Raw genomic sequence first — 24,172 nt, 5'->3', positions numbered from 1 at the left:
AAATCGTTCGTGAAATAAAATAACTCTCGATCGAAAATATTACACGAGTATTTGTTTTTTAATTGAAACGCGGTAAAAATTGCTTCACGACCGAACGCGCAAATTAAATCAAAATAACCTGAGCCGTATTGTGCTGTTGTGACGAGACGTACAATTACCTACCTCTCCATTATATTAAGGTTTAAAATTAATATATTATTGTATATTGTCGTATTTTTTTTTTTTTTTTGCTCCAATTATGTCACACTTGAAAAAGTAAGGACTGCTGCAGATTATTTTTCAGTAACAGGGTGTTGAACACTCATCTCGCTCGGTTCGCATCGGCACCACCTATAATGTTGTATTGTCGTTTCAAATTTAAAGCCAATTATCAAATTTAATAAACGATGTTAAACCTACCTTTGTTTATTGTTATTGGCTATTTTCATGTTGTATAGGTACAAATTGTATTTTGAATATTTTTGAGATACTTATGGTTTATAAAAATTGTGTAATAAATGAATATAAACATAGGTAGATAAAGTCATAAAGAAAAACTAATATTATTTTTTCTAAATTTTATTATAAGTTCGCAGTGATTTTATTTTTATGTTTTATTAATAAATTATTTTAACTATACGAATATTGTTGCAAATATTTGTTGCTTGATTCATTTTTTTTGTACCGTTTCGTAAATCGATAGTTTAATAATATTAAATATTTTTTTTTTTAATGCATGGATACCTTAAAATTGCGAAAAAAAACTTAATTCCATAATTTTATTCTTTGTACCTACAACAAGTCTTTTGTTTACAAAAAAAAAAATTTAAGCACATAAAATCCATCTCCGTTTAAAGCTATTGCACGTAGGTTGCAACAACTATGATCATACCAGATCCGTAAGATGTCTAATGAAGTATTCTGAACTAACACCGTTAATATATTGTAGTTTAATATAATACATAGGCCTACGTAGTCCGTACAATAATCGATGGACAACAATAATATTGCTAGTTGTCCGGTGACGCCGTGTCGGAAAATCGTCCGATGGTTTGCTGCGAGGCTTTTATTCGGAAAAACTATCAAACACACACGTTCACTTTGCCATATAGCCAATATAAGTGTGCCATATAACACGGAAATAAACAATACGATCGGAAAACCTTCAAGTTGCCAACTAATGGAGTGGGAGATATTTTCTGTAAGTCGATCGAACACCGTTGTCGTACATTTGTTTCATTTAAACATTTGTGTCCGTCGAGTAGTACGACACGTTTTTTAACAAACACGTTCGACCTATGACGACGGTGTGCATCCGACACGACAAATAATATTATCCTTTGACCACCGCTAACATCTATGATCATTATCCACCGTACTTGAGCCACCGCGAACATCCCTTCGTTCAAAGGGTGTGCGTATTTAATACCATTTCGGCCTTCTATTTTAATGTATTCGGGAACACGATAATCGTGTGCACAGAGTCTGCGGTTTACGGTTCTTAGCCCGCGTGGTACGTTTGCCTGAAACATAAGTTTTATAATACCGATCGTATTTCCCGAGACGAGAAACTACCCAAGGACACCGAGTGTATAATATACGAACATGCAGAGGTTTAGTTGAATTTTCTAGGGAGAGGATTACATTTTTTTTTTTTTACACTTAAATGGGCAAACACACTCGCCCAAACCACAACCTACCAGCAATATTTTAATTAGTTTTGCGCTCCTTTTATCATTCATATTATTATTAACTGGCTAATTATGTGCACCGAACGTGTTAGGACATTATATAAATAATAGTTATCTACCCAACGATAGTCGAACGTAATTATATTAGAATATCGAAAACAAATTGAAAATATGGTCGACTCTCTATTGAATGCCTGAAAAAAAAAATGTTTTTATTTCCTGAATGAGACGGTCGAAAAAAATAAAATACAGAACTCCTCGCCTATCCAATATCTAACCACGTATTATCGTATGCACTCCAAGTTATTGCGAATTTCGACTCGACGTGACGAACCTTCACGCGGAATAAACACATTTTGAGCATATTATTATCATCATCATCATCATCATCATGCATCGTCGTCATCGTAACGTTGACACCCTAGACGATATAATACAATCGTAATAATAAACATTTCGCACAATACTGGCGCGAACGTCATTTCCGCGTACCTATATTATGCGTATATTTCGACAAAACTTAACTGTTTGATACTCCAAACGTCCGTCTCTTTTTAGCATTATCATATTATTATTATTATTATAATTATTATCGTCATCTTGCTCGTGACGTGTGTGCGCAGTGCGTTATGCCAAACAAACATTCCGAATATACGCCGTAATAAGCTCGGCGGCACATGTTCAATTGCATTCTCTCTGGGATTGGCGTGTACATATTATATTATGTATATATGTGTACATAAATTCTGATCCTAAATTAATTCTAAAGTTTAATCATTTCTCTGTCGCCCCCTCGCCCATACCCGGTCAATACTCCAAAGTCCGCGGCACGCACACACACACGGAAGTCGGCGGTAGACCCACTCGCGTTCTGCCTCCTGACAGTTCACTGCGGGGCTGAAAACTTTTCGATCGTCTAAATAGTGACAGGCCCTTGTCTATTACAGTACTAATCACCTTAGTGCTCCCGCCCTCCGTATACTTCGTTAATTAATTAATTATATATATAATGTTGGTTGATTTGGTTTTCAGGGATCACGTGTACCGGCTGAACCTGAGCAACATCAGCCACTCCAGCTGCAAGGTACGTACAAACTGTTAATTATTCCTTGACGTTCGTATTGGTTAATAACCTAACTATTTTTACATTGAGAACTCATCACTCGATTAAAACAATGTCAAATAATTGCACCTATATACCATAAGGAAGATCGACGAAGAATGTGTGCAACCACTCGTTGTCGTCGAATTGTTGCAAAAAGTACTTGACTAAAATATAATATATAATTTAATTACCTACTTCATAAACTATGTGCTTAAAACGACTTAGAACAACACTTTGCATATTATAATTATATACTTATTGGGTATTATAAAAGTTTTAGGCTCGTCTATATTTAATCCTCGAATTCGTATTTCAATATTGATTGAAATGCTTCAAAACAGCTTTTGACAAATACTTATTAATACGCACACCTCTAATAATATCACTTATCTTTCGCTAATATCAGAATACAGAAATAGTATTGGCCAAATAAAAAAATTAGAACATTGCAATGTCTTAAGCATCCAAACACTTTTATTAAACACGCAAAAACGATTGTTATACAATTATCCTGAGTGTTTTTCACTCAAACTATTAAAACTATTTTGAATTGTTAAATTAATAATAAATATGGGTACTTAAAATACACTACAAAGATTAATGTATTGAAAATAATCTAATAATACTAATAAATTAAATTTTCGAATCTTTGCCAATTAATACAACGGATAAAATTATTTTAGGTAATATAGTTGCATAATATCCGAAATATCAAGTAGGTACCTTAATACTTTCAAGATCTTAAAAACCTTTGCAAATTACGTATACTTATACTGTCTTATACTGAATATTGACTACCTACTAATTTATAATATTAATTTCTCCCACACAATACCATGTTAATACCGTTTTATGGGTCCAAGTTGATTAAAACTTAAAAAGGAAATGTTTAGGGTTATATTATAACATGTTCATAATACATAATCGAAAGTATTAGTTTCAATAAATTAAATAAGCTCATAATTAAATAGAAAGCCATAAATATACTAGCATGTATTGAAAATAATAATAAACCTACGTAATTATATGAAGTTTGTTACGTCTACTTATGGTACTTAAACATTTAGTGTATATAGTACCAACTAGTGCATACCTTCAAACATTCTTGTATGTATACTGTGTTTTATCCTCAAATCTTTTGATAAATATTTGATGGTTTGGGTTATTTTTCGAAATTGACAAATGGCTCGAGGCCATTATTTGGATCACATTTCACACTATTTACCTAGTATTATATAGGTACGATGTATATTGTTTTTTTTACCTAGAAATGTTGTATACATTTTAAAAGTATACGAACATTATTTATATTATGATTCCTAGTAAAATGTAAAATAAACAGCTATTATTATGAATGGTATATCATGAACCCAATATTATTTTCTGAACGAATATCGGAATAAAGAAACTATACAACTGAGTACAGACTGACATAAAATATATATATATGATGTGTTATACGTATAAATAACTTACTATAGTAGTAGGTACTGTACTCGTATCAATTTAATTGTATTGTAACAGACGAATGCACGTTGTATAAAAAACGAATGCCCTTTTCTTGTCAAATTATTTCAATTAAACTTTTTTTTTTTTTATTATTCATTTGTTATACGTTTCAAATTTTAGAAATATATTTTTATAATTAAAAAAAAAACTATAGGTACCTATAGTAGTCTTAATATCCGTTTTTGTTTTAATATCCTCGTTGCTTTTCGTTGGGAATTGTTTTAAGGAAATTATTTATTTACCTGAGGGGATATTTAAATAGTTATTAATGCTAATAACTTTTCAGTTAAAAAAATGCCTGACAAGGAGACGGTGAATAACAAGTAATAGGGAGCCTCCGGGGTGGGGAACAGGAGGAGGTGGTGTTCCCGGCGTTTCGAACTAATTTCAAGTTGAAAGAACATCCCGAAATTAACGGCGCTCTCATTTACACGGTGAAGCAATTGTGGCAAATTAAAATCTTCAAAATTCTCGCTTCGGTCGTACATCAACGGTGCAACCTAATTGCATTCCCCGTCCCGGTGAGCCTTTGACCGCATGTAATTGCTAGGCATAAATCACAAGTCCTGTTTAACCTCGTTTGGAGAATATGGCGGAAGCGAGAAGTGGGAGATGAAAATTTCAGTATTTACGCGCATGTACGGCGAAAGGGTCAAAGGTCATAAATTTCAAAAGCTGCACTGGTCTCATTTATCGTTATTAATATTACATTATACATATTATAAAAAAAAATGTACATATATACATATAATGTAAATGGTAAAAAAAAAACCCAAAAATATGATAAAGAGAAAACCCGACTTTTCACTCACCTGAGGCCATTTATTTTGAACTTTTATTGAATTAAATTCGTACAGTGCACCAAAGGTGAAAAAAAAACAATGTTACTGTACCATACTCGTATATTTTTCTAAACAAGTTTAAATCCCCCGAGGTCGTCGCATCGCACCGAACCACCATAAATCGTAATTAAAATAATAACTTATGGCCAGCAGCAGCAATGTAGGTACGTAATGATCCCAATACTACGCTGATACTTTGATGGGTACACACAGCAATATTTTATGTGGTCAACCCTTTTAGAATTACGGACGCTATAATGTTGGTCGGTTCAGGAATGTTGGGTACCGAAAATCCATAAAACGGCCAATACGTCTTTAAACATTTAAACCTATGTGGCTTCTATCCGCTTCTCCGCCGTAATGATATAATGTAACGACCTCACTATATATACCATGTCCATCATTCCTGTACCTATGTATATATATATATATATATATATACATATATATGTGTGTATAGTGTATACACTCACACCGAACAGCAATGACATTAGAGTCGAGCTCCTCTCCGTAATTCGTCCGATAGGAAACGGTTTGCGGAAAATGGAAACTTTTTTTACCACCCTCCACCCTGTGTAGGGTGCATAGTGTCCATGGCGCTTATTTGCTCGTCCAAACGAACAAACCCGCGAGCAATATTCTACATCCGGAACCGGAGCAAAATTATTACAAAACATAATAATATAACTAATAATAGCGAAATGTAATTACCGTTGTTGCTCGTCTACATAAATAACGTGTGTTTCATTTTTATGATGATTTATTGATGTAGGAATTGAAAAAACATAAAATTTGTTTTATGTTATCAACGGGGGCTTACAAATTTATAGCGAAAATTTATCCGGACCGTTCTCGTTAACGTACAATGCTCAGACCCATCCCCCCATAATACACTGTACGGTGCGCACTGTACATAAGTGGAATTTAATCCGGAGGGTGGATTTTTGAAATTCATTATTATATTTGCATTTGAATAAAGTAGAAATTATTGTTATTATTATTAAACACTGTACCATTAGTCCGAGCCCTTTGTGCAAACATTTTAACGTGTTCCCATTGTGTATTAACAATACCTATTTTTGTTCAGAAAATCTTACGATATAAACATGTAGTATTCAAATGTTAATTCTAATTTTTGCTATTAATGAAACGAATAGCAATTTCTGGAATACAAATAAAAAAACAGTCTATAGCTATAATTATGTGGTTTTGTAATATTATTCTATTTTCGAACAATATACCAGTTTAATGTTGTATAAATAATTGTATTGTAATTATAATCATAAATCGAGTGTGCGAAATAATATTATATTACAACTAGATTATGGCAGCGGGGTTGGATCTATTACGGTTATTAGCAGTCTTTTCTTTCATTTTGATTTTCCTGCTGATTGGCGACTTAAAAAATATTTTAAATAGAAATGGTATTGAAATATTTTCATTTAATATGTTGCACAAAAGTTTCATCTGAAACGTATTAAAACCACGGGTCGTATAACGTAATTTAAAGTTGAATCCGAATCATTTTACGTTTGGAATGTTTTAATAGAAGAAGATTCGTCATCGAGGTATAAGTACTTTTCGTACAAGAATTCGTTTTAAGTAACTATGCCGAATCTCTCAGTCGTGTCGTTGCCAAAAACACGGTCGACGATTTGCTGATTTCCCCTAACGAAGTTTTGTCGAATGGTACAAATGAGAGTTAAGCGTTGTGGGGGGGGGGGGGAGGAAAGTGCCCCAAGCGAAAGAAACTTGTTCGTCGCTTGCATACGTTTTAGGTGCGTGAATACTTGAAATGGTCTAAAGAAGTTTACCGCATTACACTTTGCGAAATATGACAAACTACATTTGAACATGTTCTCGTACTACCTTCATTAATTTCGTTTAAAATCAAAAATTGTAAACTTTTGCTACCACCAAGTGAACGCAATTTTTTTTTTTTTACTTTTTAGAGAGATATATTTTGGTCACACTAATAATTCATGCAATATTTCGAGAACAAACATATAGTGCATTAGTAAATCGTTTTTGAGAAATTACTGTTGAATGAAGCATTTTAATAAAAAATATCGCTATAACTATTATGTGACCGAATCTTATTCTATAAACTTATTTATTTTATGGCATCTGATAGCCGATATCTCCAATCCCCGTTGTGCAAAATCGATAACATTTAAATAAATACGGGTAACTAATGAATTACATTTATTTTCAATTATAAATAAATTTTAAAAAAAAATGATTTACGTAGGTTTTGTACATTTATTGTATTGCAATATAAAGTAATAATAATATAGTCATGTGTGGAAAAAAAACTGTAACCGCTCCAACGACCGAAAACAATCAATTAAACATATTAATGTACCTATATGTCTATAATAACCGTCACACATGCAATAGGTAGGTACATCATAATAATATACACGTTTCATGAAAGAGAACACAACGAACAAAAGTTTTGAAAACGAATTCAGCTTTACGGGACCCAAACAAAATTCATAATATAATTATGATTTCATTACACCCATTCTTACTATATTATGTTTTTGTCTACAAACAAAAATTTTTCCAAACACACAGTGCGCGGGATAACGTGTGAAAATCAAATTTGACCAATTTAATGACGACTCCCGACGGTGAACCAAATTGTCCCAGTCGAGGGAAAACCCACCCAACCGTTATAAACCTTTTTGTATGTGTTTTTTTTACGCATAGAGTGTCTGTAAAGGGTTCATTAGTAACGCAGAACAATTTCTTTTAATGAGACACTCGTAACAAGTTTCTGGTAGACAGTGATATTGTTTCGCCGACGACCAGTGGGGCAAAAAAGAAAACCATAGCGAAAAAAAATCGTATAATACAATTTTTTTTCTCGTATCGAATTAGACCAATGGATAATATTCTTTGCAATACGATAAAAATCAGTATACTTGGAGTTCTATTTAACTTATCCATTAATGATGAGAGAGAGGCATTGGCGTCACATTCATACTTATACCTTCTTAAAAACAATTGATAGACATCATTTAGAATGCATCATATATACGGTTGACTTCGTTAGTAGTGAGAACTTTAATTTCCAGCTCTGGTGTTATATATGAATTATATTTTTCACTACCCTCTCAAAATATTATTATTATTGTGAATAAGGGTGTCTCGCCACTCGCCCCATAACCGCCACTGCAGGGCATGTCTCGACTCATTCGATCTTTCGTCAGAGACCAAATGAACCGTTATGTCGGGAAATAAGCTGCGGCCGAGTAAATGAAAATCCACGGCTTGCGAGAGTGAATGGAGAGAAAAATAAAAAGGAAACAAGACTTGTTGCAAATTAGTTTTACCAGAAGATAAAATTCAAAAACAGTAATGAGAAGGTTAGTTACTCTTCTAACATCCTTTTCAGATTTATCAGCTTCAATGCGGTATTAACGTATAGATTTAACACAAGTAGACAAGGAAAAAAATATTAAGCACTTTTTATGGTATTTTTTTTTCATTTCGTCCTTACGATTATATTACTTATAATTATTATACCTTGCCTCGCAGTATTAACGAATCTAATTAATATTTTGGTTCTACCTTTTATAACGAGTAGAAAGGTTTTGTCTGTATGTTTTTATGTTGTTTTTTTTTATTAATAATGTTCGTGTCTGGTCCTATTGGTCAAAGTAGAAGCGTAATATTTATTAAAAATATAAATAACTATGAAGCTGAATAATGTTTGGTAGTATATTATAACCATGATGATACTGCTATTTTTAATTTAAAACAATTGGGTCTCGTGTCTCAAAATATCAATGGTTTACAAAGTTTTTCTCATTTATAAATCATGTAATTCATGTAAAATGATATTCATCGTGTTTTTCCTATACTTATTAATGATTTCGTTCACACTGATTGTTACCCGTTCGTATATTGGTCTTATTTATTAACATAAAAATATTAATTAAATCATACGATGATAATAATAACACGACGTACTGGCTGGATGTCAACTTTTTGTCGACGTATTTAATCAAATCTAATTAAATCGATTTCATAGCCACTGCAGTGACGATAGTCTACGGCAGGAGAAGGATAAAACGGATCTTTGGTACTGGATATATTATGTCGGAATATATTGGTCAATCCAATGCAATAACGTGACGTCCTTTTCGTCGTAAAAACTTAGGAACCAAACGTCGTAAAGTGAGTATATAATGATATGTCGTATATACGGATCGTCATCGTCGTTTTTCTTTTTGGCGGGAACGAGAGAGGAGGGGCTATTTTTATTAGTCTGGATGGAGTCTAAAACGTTCGCGAAACGGCGCCGGCGGAAAAAAGAGATTCGCATACTGATAAGCGAAATAACCTCTCCGCCGGCCCATCATTAAACGACCCGATATATTCGGCCGCCGCGATGGTATCGAAATCCCTTAAAGACCCCGTTATACCCTCCCCACACTAGCCGAATGCCACCGACCCGGGCCACGCGCTCCCCCCTTCCCCCATGTAATATTTGCGGACTCTTGGATGTTATTATATTAAATTAAGAGTTATTTGGACCACGTCCTAAAACCGTTTATTGCTCTTTTAACGCTACTGCAGCTGCAACGTTTCCCTCGTCTCCTCGACTCTCCGTCGTTCTAATGGCGGCTACATGTCTATGTAGTATGTAAGTTACATACTAATATAATATTATAATATGTAAAAATAATATAATTCGAGTGCGCGCGTGTGAGGGGTGCCCGGCGCTTGGGGGTAGAAGTCGACCGGTTACTGTTGGATCGTGTTCTTTCGCATCGAATTTCCACCTCCACCGGCCACGCGACGATCGATTGATAAAAAAAAAATAGCCAAACAATATATTAATACAATATGCGATACGATCGATTCCTTGTGCATATTACGCTTACGTTTATGTATCATTACGTTTAGGTAGAAGGTAGTATATGTATATTATATTATTTTGCACTCATCCCCCGAACGCGCGGTCGTCCCCAAAACGCGGTGCGGTCTTTTTTCGCGAGCTGCAATTTCCACGACGCGCGACAATTTATCAACGGCAACCGTCCTGACAGTTATACGTGCCCCATTAGCTCCAGAATAACCTCATATTATTATACCACACCGAACGTGTACCCGTGTACTGTATACCGCGTGTACACGTACATAACACGTCTCGCACGTTCTTGGATCCGTTGGGTTTTTCACGTGGCCCGAGATAATATAATTAATTATTTCCTACGGCGTGGTTCGTCGCCGCCGCCGCCGCCGCCGTCGTCCCGCGGCGCGAGGAAGATGATTTTTTCCTTCCGCCGAATTAGATTTACACGTACTTACATAATATAGGTATATGTGTGCGTGTGCCAACCGTATAATAGTCGTGTACACCGCGTTCCGTTAAAGATTTTCTTCTGAAAGCGAAAAATCTGGGTGCCGGTTTCGTTCGTGAACGATCTGCGAATAAAATAAAACGTTCCACCAATATGTGGAAGCATGCGACAGTAGAAATATTTGATATTTTATTGTTTCGTATTTTGTTTTGATTTATTCGATGAGCGTTATCGAATAATTATTATATGCACATCATTCGTATATGTATTTCTCTCGATTTTACCCGGCCGTTTAAATCCATCGCGATTTCGCCTTTTTGTGTGTACAGATTCACAAAAAATCGTTCTATACCTTCAAATCATCACGACTCCACAAGTCTCTTTATCGGTCACTCGCCGTGTCATATTTTATTGCCGTCACAAAATTAATTTTAAAAACTGAATAACGCAGTACACTGATCGGTGTATCATTTTTTTCGAATTATTACGCCTATTTTAGCACACCAAACGAAGCGTTTATATTGCAACAATAAGCCGTCATTAAAATTAATTGTGTACAAAAACCGTATGATTTGAAATGAACACAAATACCATTTAATTATTTGACGTGTGATTCCAGTTTCATTTCAGTAGCATAGATCGTTTAATATTAATTTGTAATTTAATGTGAAAATAAACGCTCTTTCAATAATATTATTGAAAATTAAAATCTTATTTTAAATTTCATCCAGAACACTACCCAATTGTAATGAATATAATTGTAATGTTAGAATAATAATGTACCTAAGCTATTTCGTACACTTTGTATACAATCTAATCGTTACTTCTTATTTGTTAGTATTTGTTAATTGAAATAATATGATTTGAATTAATATTTTTATACGATAAATTTATAAAATTCGTTTATATTTCTTTAACGTTTTCGAGATTTGCATTTAAAATAATGTGAATCTTGAACAATCAGTATATCTATCGACATATGATACAATATTTGTATTCAAATTGCGATGCTCTATTCAACATCTAAAGCAATATAAAAATATTTAATTAATACATAATACATTAATGTACAATATAATTGTTTTGTACATTTTTATTGTAAAATTGCTGAAAATGTTATTAATTTTCAAATATTTTAATTCAAGAGATTTAATATTATGTATTTATTCTATAGCCCATTTATAATAAATACGTTCTTAGTAATGTGACTTTAAGAGGGAATATAATTTACTGGTTTTGTTTAATGAAATGGGGAAAAGAAATAAATTGTCATTATAAAACATTTTCTATAACAGTGTAATTGAGCGTCGAGTAATTTTGAGATATTTTTTTAAATATTATTGTTTAAATACGTTATTTTATGTTGTACGAAAACAAGTACACAGAAATAATGTACATCTACAGAATATGTAATCTTTTGGTGGATCATCTTACGCAATGTCAAATAAACGTCTAGACAGTGAAATTGTTATACTTATATTTTCATTTCAAACAAAAACCTGAAGTTTATGAAATCGTTTGGGAAAAAAATTCAAAACAAAATTTAAAAACCTCGCCTTGAACACAAAAATTGAAATAGGTAAATATGACTCGTGAAAATGTCATCGTCGCAAATAATAAATTTGTATTCTTATGTGGGTGGTCCCCCTTAAACCGAACCTTCTAAAAGAAACGAGTTTGATTTTTATCAATTCGAATTAGGTTTGTTCAGTCACGTTTGCGATAACGTTTCGCGGCTATCACGTCGTGTCCCGCTTGATATAATATTATTATTGTTGCAGTTATGGCGCACATAATAATAATAATAATACACACCTAGAATATTAGCGTCGCAATAAAACGTTTAATTGTTATTTAGTTACCCATAAAATGTCATTCCGCCGATAAAACCGAGCTGCCGAGCGTCGGTCATCTTCGGCCCCCTCATCACCCGCCACTCTACATTCACCCCGCCACCACCCCGGAGGTCGATATATAATTGCACTATTTTTCGTTCAAAACGGTGGGCACGAGTTCGGCTATTGCGCTCGACGGTCACCACTGTATATTATTAGCAAACCGTTATTAAAGCCGCAAAAATCATTAACCAAACCCCTTCAAACGTGCAGTGTACTACTCCGCAACGACAATTGGACCGGGCAAATTGAAACATGCCCACTAATGGCCGGGGCAGTATTTATTTATAAACAGTGTGCATGTATAATAATGACGTATATTATGTGTATACATTTTTTTTTCCCCCGTATACCCGATTTGTTGTGCGGTATAGTAAATAAAATTTTATTGCGGGGCAATCCACGATAAATATAAGGCCGCAGAGCTTTTATTGTAATTATTGTCGTCCCTGATCGGTGCAGTGTCGCCGTGCTCGCGGCCTTCCCTTCGGATATTTTACGACGGGATATTTGCACTAGAATGACACCCACCACCTCCAGCGGAAAAAACTCATATAATCTATGTATATATATATTAATGTATATACTATCGGCGTATTACCGTCAGCCGTAAATTAAACGAATAGCTTATTAAACTGATATATCCCCACTTCCTCCACCCCTTAAGTAGGTGCGCCGTATATTTATATATATATATATATATATTTATTATATACACGGTATATATTAGGGCGATGCACTGTGCAGGATTTAAGCCGACGTCTCGTCCGGTCGCCACGAATATTATGGAAAAACATTCGGCAGCCCTCCGCGGCGTTGGAGGGGTGGCGGTCTTGGTCGTCCCTCCTATCGTACAACGAATCCCATCCCGAAGTGAAAATAACAATAATATCGAGTAATAGTAATAATAAGTCTCGTCCGTTTCTCCCCTCGAATGGCACAAGCGTAATATATCACAATATTTTATAGTCGAATTTTTAAAATAAAATCACACATTTAATTACAATAATCCCATTTAAAACGGACGTTTTTTGTTTGATTTCGACAGATGTGAAATGTAAATATCCTACTGCAGTGTCGCTTATATACTCTATAAATTACACTAAACTCCTATAATAGTTCTATAGTGTAAACGTTCGCATTTAATCGATAATAAATAGGAGACATCGGTTTTACTTGATTCGGATTTTTACTACATTTATAACAGCACTGATGGAATTTTAAAATATAAATATGTCACTAACAATCACTGAAATATTAAGTTATCCTTTAGAATTTCAAAAATTAAAATATTGGAACTTTAAAATGTACACAACATACTCTAATACAAATACAAATCGTGTTTTGGCTTTCAACAATAATAATATATCGAAATAAAATTTTAAAAGTTACATAAAATATACACAAGATGACAAAAACACTACTTTCCCTATCCACTAGTAGGTATTCTTTTGATTACATATATTTTTTTTTTTTTTTACAACCAATGTGTTGAAATTCAATTTTAGATTTCAATTTCATCGTAGTCGTCGGTCTCAAGTTCCGTCCATGAGCGTATTTGTGTTCGAAGGAAATTGTATTATTTTCAAACTTCGCAAAGAATAACTTGTTACAAAAATATATTCACATTTTTTCCCCTTAAACAACTTATCTTACTTATTCTCTACTTTTTAAGAAGTTCTTTTTACATTATCAGATTTGTGTGTTAAAATATACAACAAAAATTAGATAATATTTAAGTTTATGCTCAATGAAAAAAACATTAAATCTTATGTAAATATATTATATCGTATAATAGCTATTATGTATATTATGTTATTTTTAAATGGAGAACGAAAAAAAAGACTTTTAATAAATTGAACAACTTTGCATTCATTTTTTTTTCTTAATATTTCCTCGACATTAAACTTATACGATCAATAATAGTCGATCTTTCTTAGTCAGATTCATCCAAAGTTACTGTGTATTTAGATAAGTCCCAATCGAAAGTCAGGTCAGTCTTCCATATAACATAGTTTCTATATTGACCTTCTTAATGGATTATATATAAGTCTGAGACTAAGAAAGTATTATCACAGGATTACACCTAATCATTATGTACGTAGGTAGTTGAATACATAGTTCCTAAACTAAATACATAATATTATATTTCCGTCTCAGATATATATAGCTGAATGCTGAAAACATTATAAATAACAACCATATTATTCTCGGTTATAGCTTAGAATATTCGAGTAACAAAATATACATAACATCTTTAATATAATGGGCACCATTGTAGTGTTAATAAAGAAATGATAAAATATTTGGATAATATTATCTAAAAACCTACGATTCTTCAACATATTGATTTGAAATTCTACCTGCTATTATAATGGTCACTGTCTTTAATAAATACAAAAAAATAAATTATGATTTTTTGGAAATCTGTAAAATAATACAATAATTTAAATCAGCTATTATTCATTTTTACTTTGTGGCATGTAAGTAAATTACTATATGTAGATATTTATTTTCGCTAAACATTTTACTATATATTATCCGCTTAATATATTGCAGCACCAATAAATTGATACTGCGATGAATTGACGATGATGAATTATTAACGTACACGTCGAATTTATGGTATTACACTAAATTGAACAATTTGTATATCTTATATAAGTTTATATATTGAAAAAAAATATGTATATTAAATTATGAACGGAATTGTTAGGTATTAAAAACATTTTTTTTTTTAATATAACTCATGTTTTGATATTAATATCGAATACATTTTTGTCCGTTTCAAATATGAAAGTCAGTTCAGTTTAATGCAGATGCATTTTAGCACAAGTCGTATTCTAATTTAAAATAATAATTTTTAAATTATTTAATCTAATTGAATATTTATTTTTTATTAGAAATCGAGTAAACAAAACTTGTAAGAATAAAATATAATAATAACAACAGCATAAATTACGATTGTTATCGTATACAAATATATCTTTATTCCGGTGTAAAAAAATCCCATAAATCAATCCATAGTGCGTGTTGTTGTTTTTATCCGATGATAGTCTATATTTTAATCTGGCCTGGGATTGTTAATACAGTTAGGTTTAAAGTTTAAATTTGCGCAATACATCACGTAAAAACTCGACTGCTGCTACAGTGCCCCATGTATTAACTCAATTTTATACGATTAATCTGTTATGTAATGTTTTATTGTTTTAACACGGAATGACGATTGGGATAATCGTGTTCGTAAAAACAATTATTTTTTTCTCGCAATTTCTATTTAGTTTTCCATTATAACTTTGGGACGAAAATACATTTTATTCCATCAAAAATACTTTATAATATAATAGCTGACTACTAGTATCATTTTTATACTTTAAAGTAAGATTATATTATGAATGTACAAAATGGTGGTTTTTTAGAACAATAATTATTTAATTTTTTTTTATAAATTATGTAGGTAGTCACATAAATTGTGATATTAAATATTGTTAAGGAAACTCATTTCAAATTGCTTATTTCAAGTGAATTTATTCTTCCGGATTAAAACGAATAATCTAATTTATATCCTTTAAAGTTGATTATACGTCCATACATTTTACAAAGTATAAAAATGTTATTTTTTAATTAAATTTTTTTTAAATTTAATTTAATAGATCTTACTTTTTAGAAGTCATAAATATATAATCCGATAGTAGATCCGACAGTTAGGATTTAATTCTCGAGTGTCGGTTTCCGACACTTGAGAAATTTAGTATCTAAACGTACCTACCCTATAAAATAGGTATATATCGTGGTCGCTAACCTTACACCTATTGTGTTTTAATAGAGTTTATAGTTTATGTCATTGCAGGGAGTAAATTCTTGACTAAAATTTATACCCGATGGCTTAGTTATATAATATACTCTTAATACTGAAAAGTTTCAAGCAAAACGTCCGAGGTTACGATGGCGGCGGCGGCGAAGACGTATCTTGAGGATAGATCTGTAGCGACCATTATCACGTTCAACTAAATATAATAAAGCTGCGGCGGTGGTAGAGACATTGGGGAGGCAAAAAAAGATTGAGAAAATCGCGTGAAAACGAGATCGACAATAGTTTAATGTTGGTGTAGTCGCTGAAAACAAAAAAAAATCCATTGTCCAACACCGCGAGGACGACAGAGACGACAGAAACCAACACGGTTATGTCGTAGCTCGACGTGAACGCCGTGCGAGTGATTATCGACGTATTATTATTATTATTATATTATTGTTACAACGTTCCGGTTCATCATCCGCTCACGGCCGGATCGTTTCGTTCGCCCGGAGGTAACGCCACGCAGGGCCACACTCACGTTTCTATTATATTTCATGTGCCCTCGACTATAACACGCCTAGCCCGCCTCGGCAGAGCATATAGTGATGATGATAACAATAATAATGTGTTATCACACGGTATTATTATTATTATTATTGTAATCATGGGTATAGCGAATAATCGCGTAGGACTGTCGAGCGCGCGTAACAAGCCCGGCATTGTTTTACTCGCGTTTTCGGTCGTTTTCCACTCGTTTAATCCGTCTCCCGACGATATTATTATTATATTATTATGTTTGTTTCGGGTGCGCCGAGCACAATATTGTACAACTGCTGCTGCTGGTTGATACCCGACTGTGAGTATAAAGGTACCTGCGCGCGTGGGTGTGTGTGAGTTTGCGTTTGTCGGTGGTTTATTTGCACATCAAACTCGAGGCTCTCCTCCGCCAGCAAGGCGAAACGTTCTTTGATAACCCCCCCCCCCAGAGCTAACCCTATCTCCCGCCATATACGTGCGTACTCCTCTCCGACCGTGTGTACCCACTCTCTTTTCAGACTTCTCTCGGTGTGCGTCTTACTGCGCCTTGAAACCGCCACTCGGGTCCATTATTTTCGCCACCAAATCCCGCCAAAAACTTAGTGTAGGTTTATGTACTATAGTACGGTTTGACTCTTTGTGTACATGGAGAATTCGCTGCCCCGTGCAAAGCTCGCTGTTACGCATCGCATACTAGATACGATAGTCACGATTAGTTGAATGCCTAAAACGATATAAATATTACTAATATTATCATACCTAGGTCAAACGTCAACCGCCATAGAAGCGTTTTTTTTTTTTTTTTAACAGCAGTGCCCTATTTATTGGAAAATATTCTAGGTGCCTGAATGCCCCACAGGCAATAACAAAAACTTTTTTTACTACCGTCGATTATTTTTTGCTTAAATGTAAAAATTTACATTTAAATATTAAAGACAAACCTAAAATGTTAAAATAATTATAGATTTCTTGTTATCTACATTATTTCGTTAAAATTAAAATAAAACTCTTTAATTATTAAGCACTGCATTCATCTACATAGACAAATAGATTATAAAATAAAATAAAGCTATAAAACAATAATTTCAGAAATAATTGGTATTATACCCGATATCGATACTCGAAGAATACCTTTTTTATTGTGAAATATTTGTGCTAGTGTTGTTTTTTTTTTTTTGTTTATTGCAAATATTTATAATGTTATACAAGAGTCTTTACTCTTAAACACATTTTATGCGACGCCAAAAAGACACTACATCATATATAACACTGTATTATACAAGCTTTTGTTTTATTTTTTAAAAATCTTTTGTGTTGATAACAACTTTGACGTTTAAAATATTAGCTTTCAGTTTAGTTTAATGGATTTTCGCTTTGACGACGAGCTGCAGCTTTCTCGCCGACGAATATTTTCACGCGAAACTAGGTACGTCAAACAGCAGCCGGTTTCCGTATTATTATGCACGAGTAATAACATTTTACGATTAAACGGCGTGCTAACATATTATGTATGATATAGTCCCTATAGCTATATATAGTAGGTAGACAGGCAGGTAGGTAGATTGGTAGGTATAGGCGCGACCATCATCATGCGCTGGCGGGGAGGGTTTTTCTCAGTCGAGATTTTGTCAACGTCATCTCGTGAATAAAACATTGTCCAACGCTCGACTGGCCTTTGTGAATTTTTTTTTCGCCTCCCATCTCCCTCGGTCTTTTACGTTCCGTCGTTCGAAAAACCCTATTTATGCGCGCATTTACATGTTATTGAGGTTGTATTTTGTGCTGTGTCGGAATAATTCATTCGTATATTATACGTCGTAGGGATTCTTTTGTGCAGATGTTATGGAATAATTTGTCCAGAGATTGTCGCTCGGCAGCGGCGGCTGGTTTAGTAGACCACCCTATACCTATATGTATATATAGTATAATATTCATTTGTGTATAAGAAATTATATCGCGGATACGACCCACGTGGGTTCATTTCTACTTCCGCCACATACGGACCATTGAATTGGCGACGGCGGCGAGCTTAATATATAATATATTATTCAGCATGAAAAAAAAACCGAGGGAATCGTGTGCGAGTTTAGTCGTAGAGGAGACGGTCACGCGTGCTCGGTAAAGGTGTGCGGCGCAAGAGAAGGACATTGGAGGGAAAATACGATTTTTCTATCCACTTTACTTTATTTTCCTACACTATAGCCGCGTATGAGTATTACATAAGAATGTGTGTGAGTGTGTGTGTGTGTGTGTGTGTGTGTGTGTGTGTGTGTGTGTGTGTGTGTGTGTATGTGTGTGTGCAGCGAGCATATATAGCAATACGACTAGATACAATTTTTTAAATTTATAAAAAATTATTACATTTTAACACGCTTTTATTTTTATTACCGTANGAATGTGTGTGAGTGTGTGTGTGTGTGTGTGTGTGTGTGTGTGTGTGTGTATGTGTGTGTGTGCGTTATGTACAACGGCGACGACGACGTAATAAAATGTAATAAGCACAGGACACGAGTACATAAATTTCATAATATAAGCTACACGTTAGTTCCTTGTATATTTATACATATTTTTTTATTTATGAACACTCGATCTCTCGATATATAGTACCGGGGATATGAACGGCAGTAAAGAATAAAATAAGAATAACGCGCTCACAACTTTGCATTAAAATCGCAATTATAGTGATTTCAATTTACGGCCCGAACTGCGCGTTGTTCTGCCCCGAGATTAAAAATAAACAATTTCCACTCGGCCGTGCCGCCGACTCACTCTCATTATATAACAAAGTGATAACTCACCTCGTTTTATTGGTCCTTTTCGCGAGTAGTATAACCATTTTGGCCTCTTCCCAAAAAAAAAAAAAAACAAATCTCCTTTTCGTTGATTGGTAAATACTTATATTTAATAACTATAACGGCAATCGAATTAACCGACCCCTCGCTACTATATATTCTCGTTATTTTAAAATTACTAATTTTAAATCTCGGCGTTTCGTTGGCTAATTCGTTTTGCGGACAAAATAAATGAAGCTGGCAATAATAAAGGATGTATAGGTATACCATTTTTAGTTTTTCCACATGAATTTTCGATGCTGAGGGAAACATTAATCGAACTCAAAATTATTTTCATTCTCGAAGAAATAATTCAATTATTTTCACTGACCAATTAACAATTCATGAGCCTCGATCCGCTCTTGTCTTACCCTTTTAATCCGATAACGCGTTACTTTGCAGAACTTGCTAGAATTATACTTTAGCGTCGGTACGCGCCTTGTGGGAGTTGGTTTTATTCAAACCCTATAGTCTCCAGTAACGGTCAAAGAATGTTTTGGTGCTTTTTACGAGTTTTTTATTTCATCCCGACTATAAATAATTACTGAAAATATTTTTATTATACCTACGTTACACGAGCCGCGTGGTTTATTCTATATTTAAATAATCAATCAACGTTTCGTCTAATTATTGAAAAATTCGCTTAAAACCAGTTTGAGTAACACGGAAACAAATTCAAACAATAATAAACAAGCGTAAGAACTTTTAATAATGTAAACAACAAGTGTCGGTGATTAAAACAAGTATTGTTAAAAAAAAATTTGTGTGTAAAGATTGTGTATACAAATAATAATGATTTACGAGCTAAGAAGAATTATTATCGTAAAAGTTTGTTTGAATAGGTTGTTATATAATAATTAAACCAAACGATATTAAAAAATATTTATTTAATACAACTTGTGAGTATTTATAAGTAAAGGATAATAATTCATTTTAAACAAAATTTAAAAAAAAAAAAACAACAACCGTTTTTTGTTCATAATTTTCCGCGTGACATTTTATAATTTAGGTCTATGTAATATATTACACTATACACAATGCACGTATATTTAAACATCATAAATGTATTTTTTTTCGGGGAAAACGATGAAAATCGGGTTTTTCGGTGAAAGACTATATTTACGTAATGCAGTATATACACTAGTCCAATTGGGAAATTTAAAATCGCAGTTTTACACGGTTCATCGGGCACTCGACTTATTAACTTAAAATTATTATGAATCGTAGCTCGTTAACTACACCCGCCCCAACGCCGCCGCGGTGCAGTCTCCGCAACGTGAATAATAAATTCGCTTGTCTCCAAGTGTACACATATACCTATACATAAATATAAATGTATATATATATATAAAGAGAGAATTGTACACAGAGAGTTTGGAAAACTTTCCGGTAATCCGATTGTTTTCGCCCCATCCCTCCCGCACGGCGGCAACACTCTGTATCCCGTTCGACCGGGTACAATTTTCTCTCGAGTCGCCCCGCGTTAATCATTGGATCTAATTTCCACTGCCCCCCTCCACCACGCTCCCGCCGTATGCCTCACCTCTGCCTGGCCCTATCTCACTTTCTCTCGCTCCCAGACCGTCTCCCCCCCACTCCGCGCCCTCCCCTCGGCGTCCGAGGTAAATTAATGTATCGGGTGTATATTATTGCCGGACGACAAGCGAATCCCGCGCGCGCTTTGGCATCGAGTGCGTTTGGCTGAGTTTCAAATTGGACACACCTGACCCGGGCGGTGATGAGGGATCAGCGAGGAACGGGGAAAAAAAGTAAAATATACTCCCTCGAAAACGGTAAATCAACCCCTTCCCGCAGAAACTACGTGGCAATTGCCCGGCCACCGTGTTGCCCCACCCACCCTTACCAATCGTCCCTTCGCGTCGGCCGTACCGAAATGTTGCTGGCCAACTATAAGACTCTATCTATCCCGTTCGGCAGGTGAACGGGGACGGCGTTTTTTTTCTTCTCCTTCTCTGCCGGAGTTTAAATAGTGTGTTGTAATTTTCGACGAATCGTGCACACATACGCACACGTACTGCACCGACGCATTTCGTTTACGGATTAGTAGGACTTCGACATATAAATCTACGATGATTCGAAACATAAATGACCTAACATATACGTAGGTGGGTAATATAATAAACAGCACGTCTCACCGTGTTTGCCGATCTAAGCGTACCTATCCGCCCAACTATATATGTGAATAAACTCTACAACTCGCTCACCGCTTGAACTTTAGAACTAGTGCGTCAATGTTTTAATACGCAATGATGGTAATTAATAATTCAACGTTTAAAGTATTAACATACATTTACTCCGTGAATTGTCTATCTCAAATATTTGAGGAACACGATATCAAACATTTTAGTTTTCTTTATACCTATTTTAAGTTTGGTAATTCAAAAAACGCCATAAATTACGCATAGTAATTATCAACACTTTCTTACCAGAAATAATTTACAAATATTTTATAATATTTAAAAAAGTTATTTACTGGCTCAAACACTTCTACAAGCGAGATACTTGGGATACATCGAGTCGGTATTATCGTGTCTATCTTCGTGCCTATATAATATTAATGTAATGTATTTATATGTCTTATTTTGTCTCAAAAATCTTTCATTGCGAAACTTATAATATATATAATAACAATAAAAAGATACATACATGATGGTTTCAAAAAAATATTACTTGACATGGGTGAATAAACAAAAAAAATAGCCACGTAGGACCTCAATGCAGCATAAAATGCATAATATTATATAAATATAGGTGGTATATTTTTCTGTTAAATATACTCACGACATGGTAAATTATTTCATAATCAATAACTCGCATTATGAGTAAAAGTTTTTACTATGTATTTTTCCATCAAATAATTCAAACTTCCTGTTTAATGAATACAAAATGATTATACGTTTCTAATAGTTATTGTTTTCAATTATATTGTTTTTGTTCAAGTCATCGAATCACTCGAGATATTATTTTTATTATACCCTTTTTACAATCCCTAATAATAATAATAACAATTATTTAATTAAAATTTGATATAATTACTATTTAACATTATTCAAACCCATCGTAAAATATATTATATACCTATTACTATATGTTTATTATATTACAATCCTGCAATAGCGATAAATCTAAATAAATGTTTTCCTAAAAGTAGGTATGAACAATAAAATGAGACATAATATAGAGTATAATAATCATTGGGATTATATTTTTGAGACTTCAAGTAAAACAGTAATTCCTAACAAGACCATTTGTTCATTAAAATAAATAGCAACGTCGCAAACACATGACTCGGAGAACAAGTAAATATGTTTTAACCACCTAGACACAAACTCGAAAAGTTGTTCAACAGTTGTATTAAGACATATTCTCTTTAGTTTCCCTAATTATGCATTACAAATTTTCATTTTGTTTGCAAAACACAAGTTTTCACGGGTTGTTCGGCGATGTGTACTAAACAATCGTTACATGGCCAAAAGTTTTCGCTAAAATTAATATTTATTAATAAGAAACGAAAAGAAAATGAATGTTTCCGCAAGAAATATTCTAAAACAAACGTTATGGGTCACACGGTTACTACTACGTACAAATATTTTTGTCGGAAAAAAAAATGAAAAACTATAGTAAGTTTGGTCAAATTTATCGGACGTATACATCAGAAATATTATGAAATATCTTCAGTAAAAATAACCTTCAAAGAACATCAAAATTATAAAGGTAAAGATGACTTATTTTTTTTAACTCGGACAGGTCTTATAACAATGACTCATCTAATAAAAACTTTAAAAAAAAAGAAAACAAGGAAATGCGCTTAAAAAGTTTCAACAAAATTGCACTTTGTTATCATTTGTGCTTTTTTGTATTCTAATAAATCCATGACGTTTTAAATGACATAACCGATTGAACCTCATTTTTTTTTCTTCATCAAAAATACTTACAATGCACACCATTTAGTTTTTTGTCTCGACTTCACAAGCTATCTGATCGCAATAAATTGTATATAAAAACATCTCGAATCTTAATCAAACTTTATACAAAATATATTGCATCGATTGATTTCAAATAAACTTACACTATTGGGCATGATTAATTTGAGAAATATGCATGAAAAAATATTATAAATGTGTATTGTAAAAGATTAAAAAATATTTATTGTTTTTGTGTAATATTTATTTATAAGACAACAAATACTTGAGATGAAAGATAATCTTAAACAGAAAACTGGATTTCATTTATAATATTTTAACGAAGTTAATTTGACGTAAATTTAATCCAAGATATAATATAGTCATTTGTATATTGAAACGATGTCATAATCGATTACTAACGTTTTAATTTATCTTTTTTTATAAATACTAAAATAAGTACTTGAAATATGTTTTAAGAGTCAAATGAAATTGAAACCGTTAAAATTATTTGAAAAAAATAAACTGTTAGGAAAATCCTTGATGTACATCTTATTATTGTGAATACAAAGGACACTAATGCACTGTTTGCCTCAAAATTAAAATCAATTTCACAGCGTTTTTAATGTGAAAATCAGATGTTTAAAGATTTAGTTTTTTTTTTTTACTATATAGGTATATTAAAGACGTATTAGGGTTACCTCGTTCAATACAAAACTAAATAAATCAAACATGGCGATTACTTT

At 33.3% G+C, this 24,172-nt stretch overlaps 1 protein-coding gene across 3 annotated transcripts in view; it reads left to right on the top strand.

Annotated features, from left to right (window-relative positions):
• Positions 1-24,172, top strand: part of LOC111033413 (semaphorin-2A) — a 373,923-nt gene that overhangs the window by 313,956 nt on the left and 35,795 nt on the right. For all 3 annotated transcript variants that reach the window (XM_022314127.1, XM_022314126.1, XM_022314125.1), the window contains one exon: positions 2,703-2,754. In XM_022314127.1, coding sequence (XP_022169819.1) covers positions 2,703-2,754 — 52 coding nt within the window. The remainder of the gene's footprint in view (positions 1-2,702; positions 2,755-24,172) is intronic.

This window comes from Myzus persicae, unplaced genomic scaffold (genome assembly GCF_001856785.1).
Source record: "Myzus persicae strain clone G006 unplaced genomic scaffold, MPER_G0061.0, whole genome shotgun sequence".
NCBI classification, from domain to species: Eukaryota; Metazoa; Arthropoda; class Insecta; order Hemiptera; family Aphididae; genus Myzus; species Myzus persicae.
The sequence above is the reverse complement of the archived record's forward strand: the minus strand, read 5'-3'. Positions and strand labels throughout refer to the sequence as shown.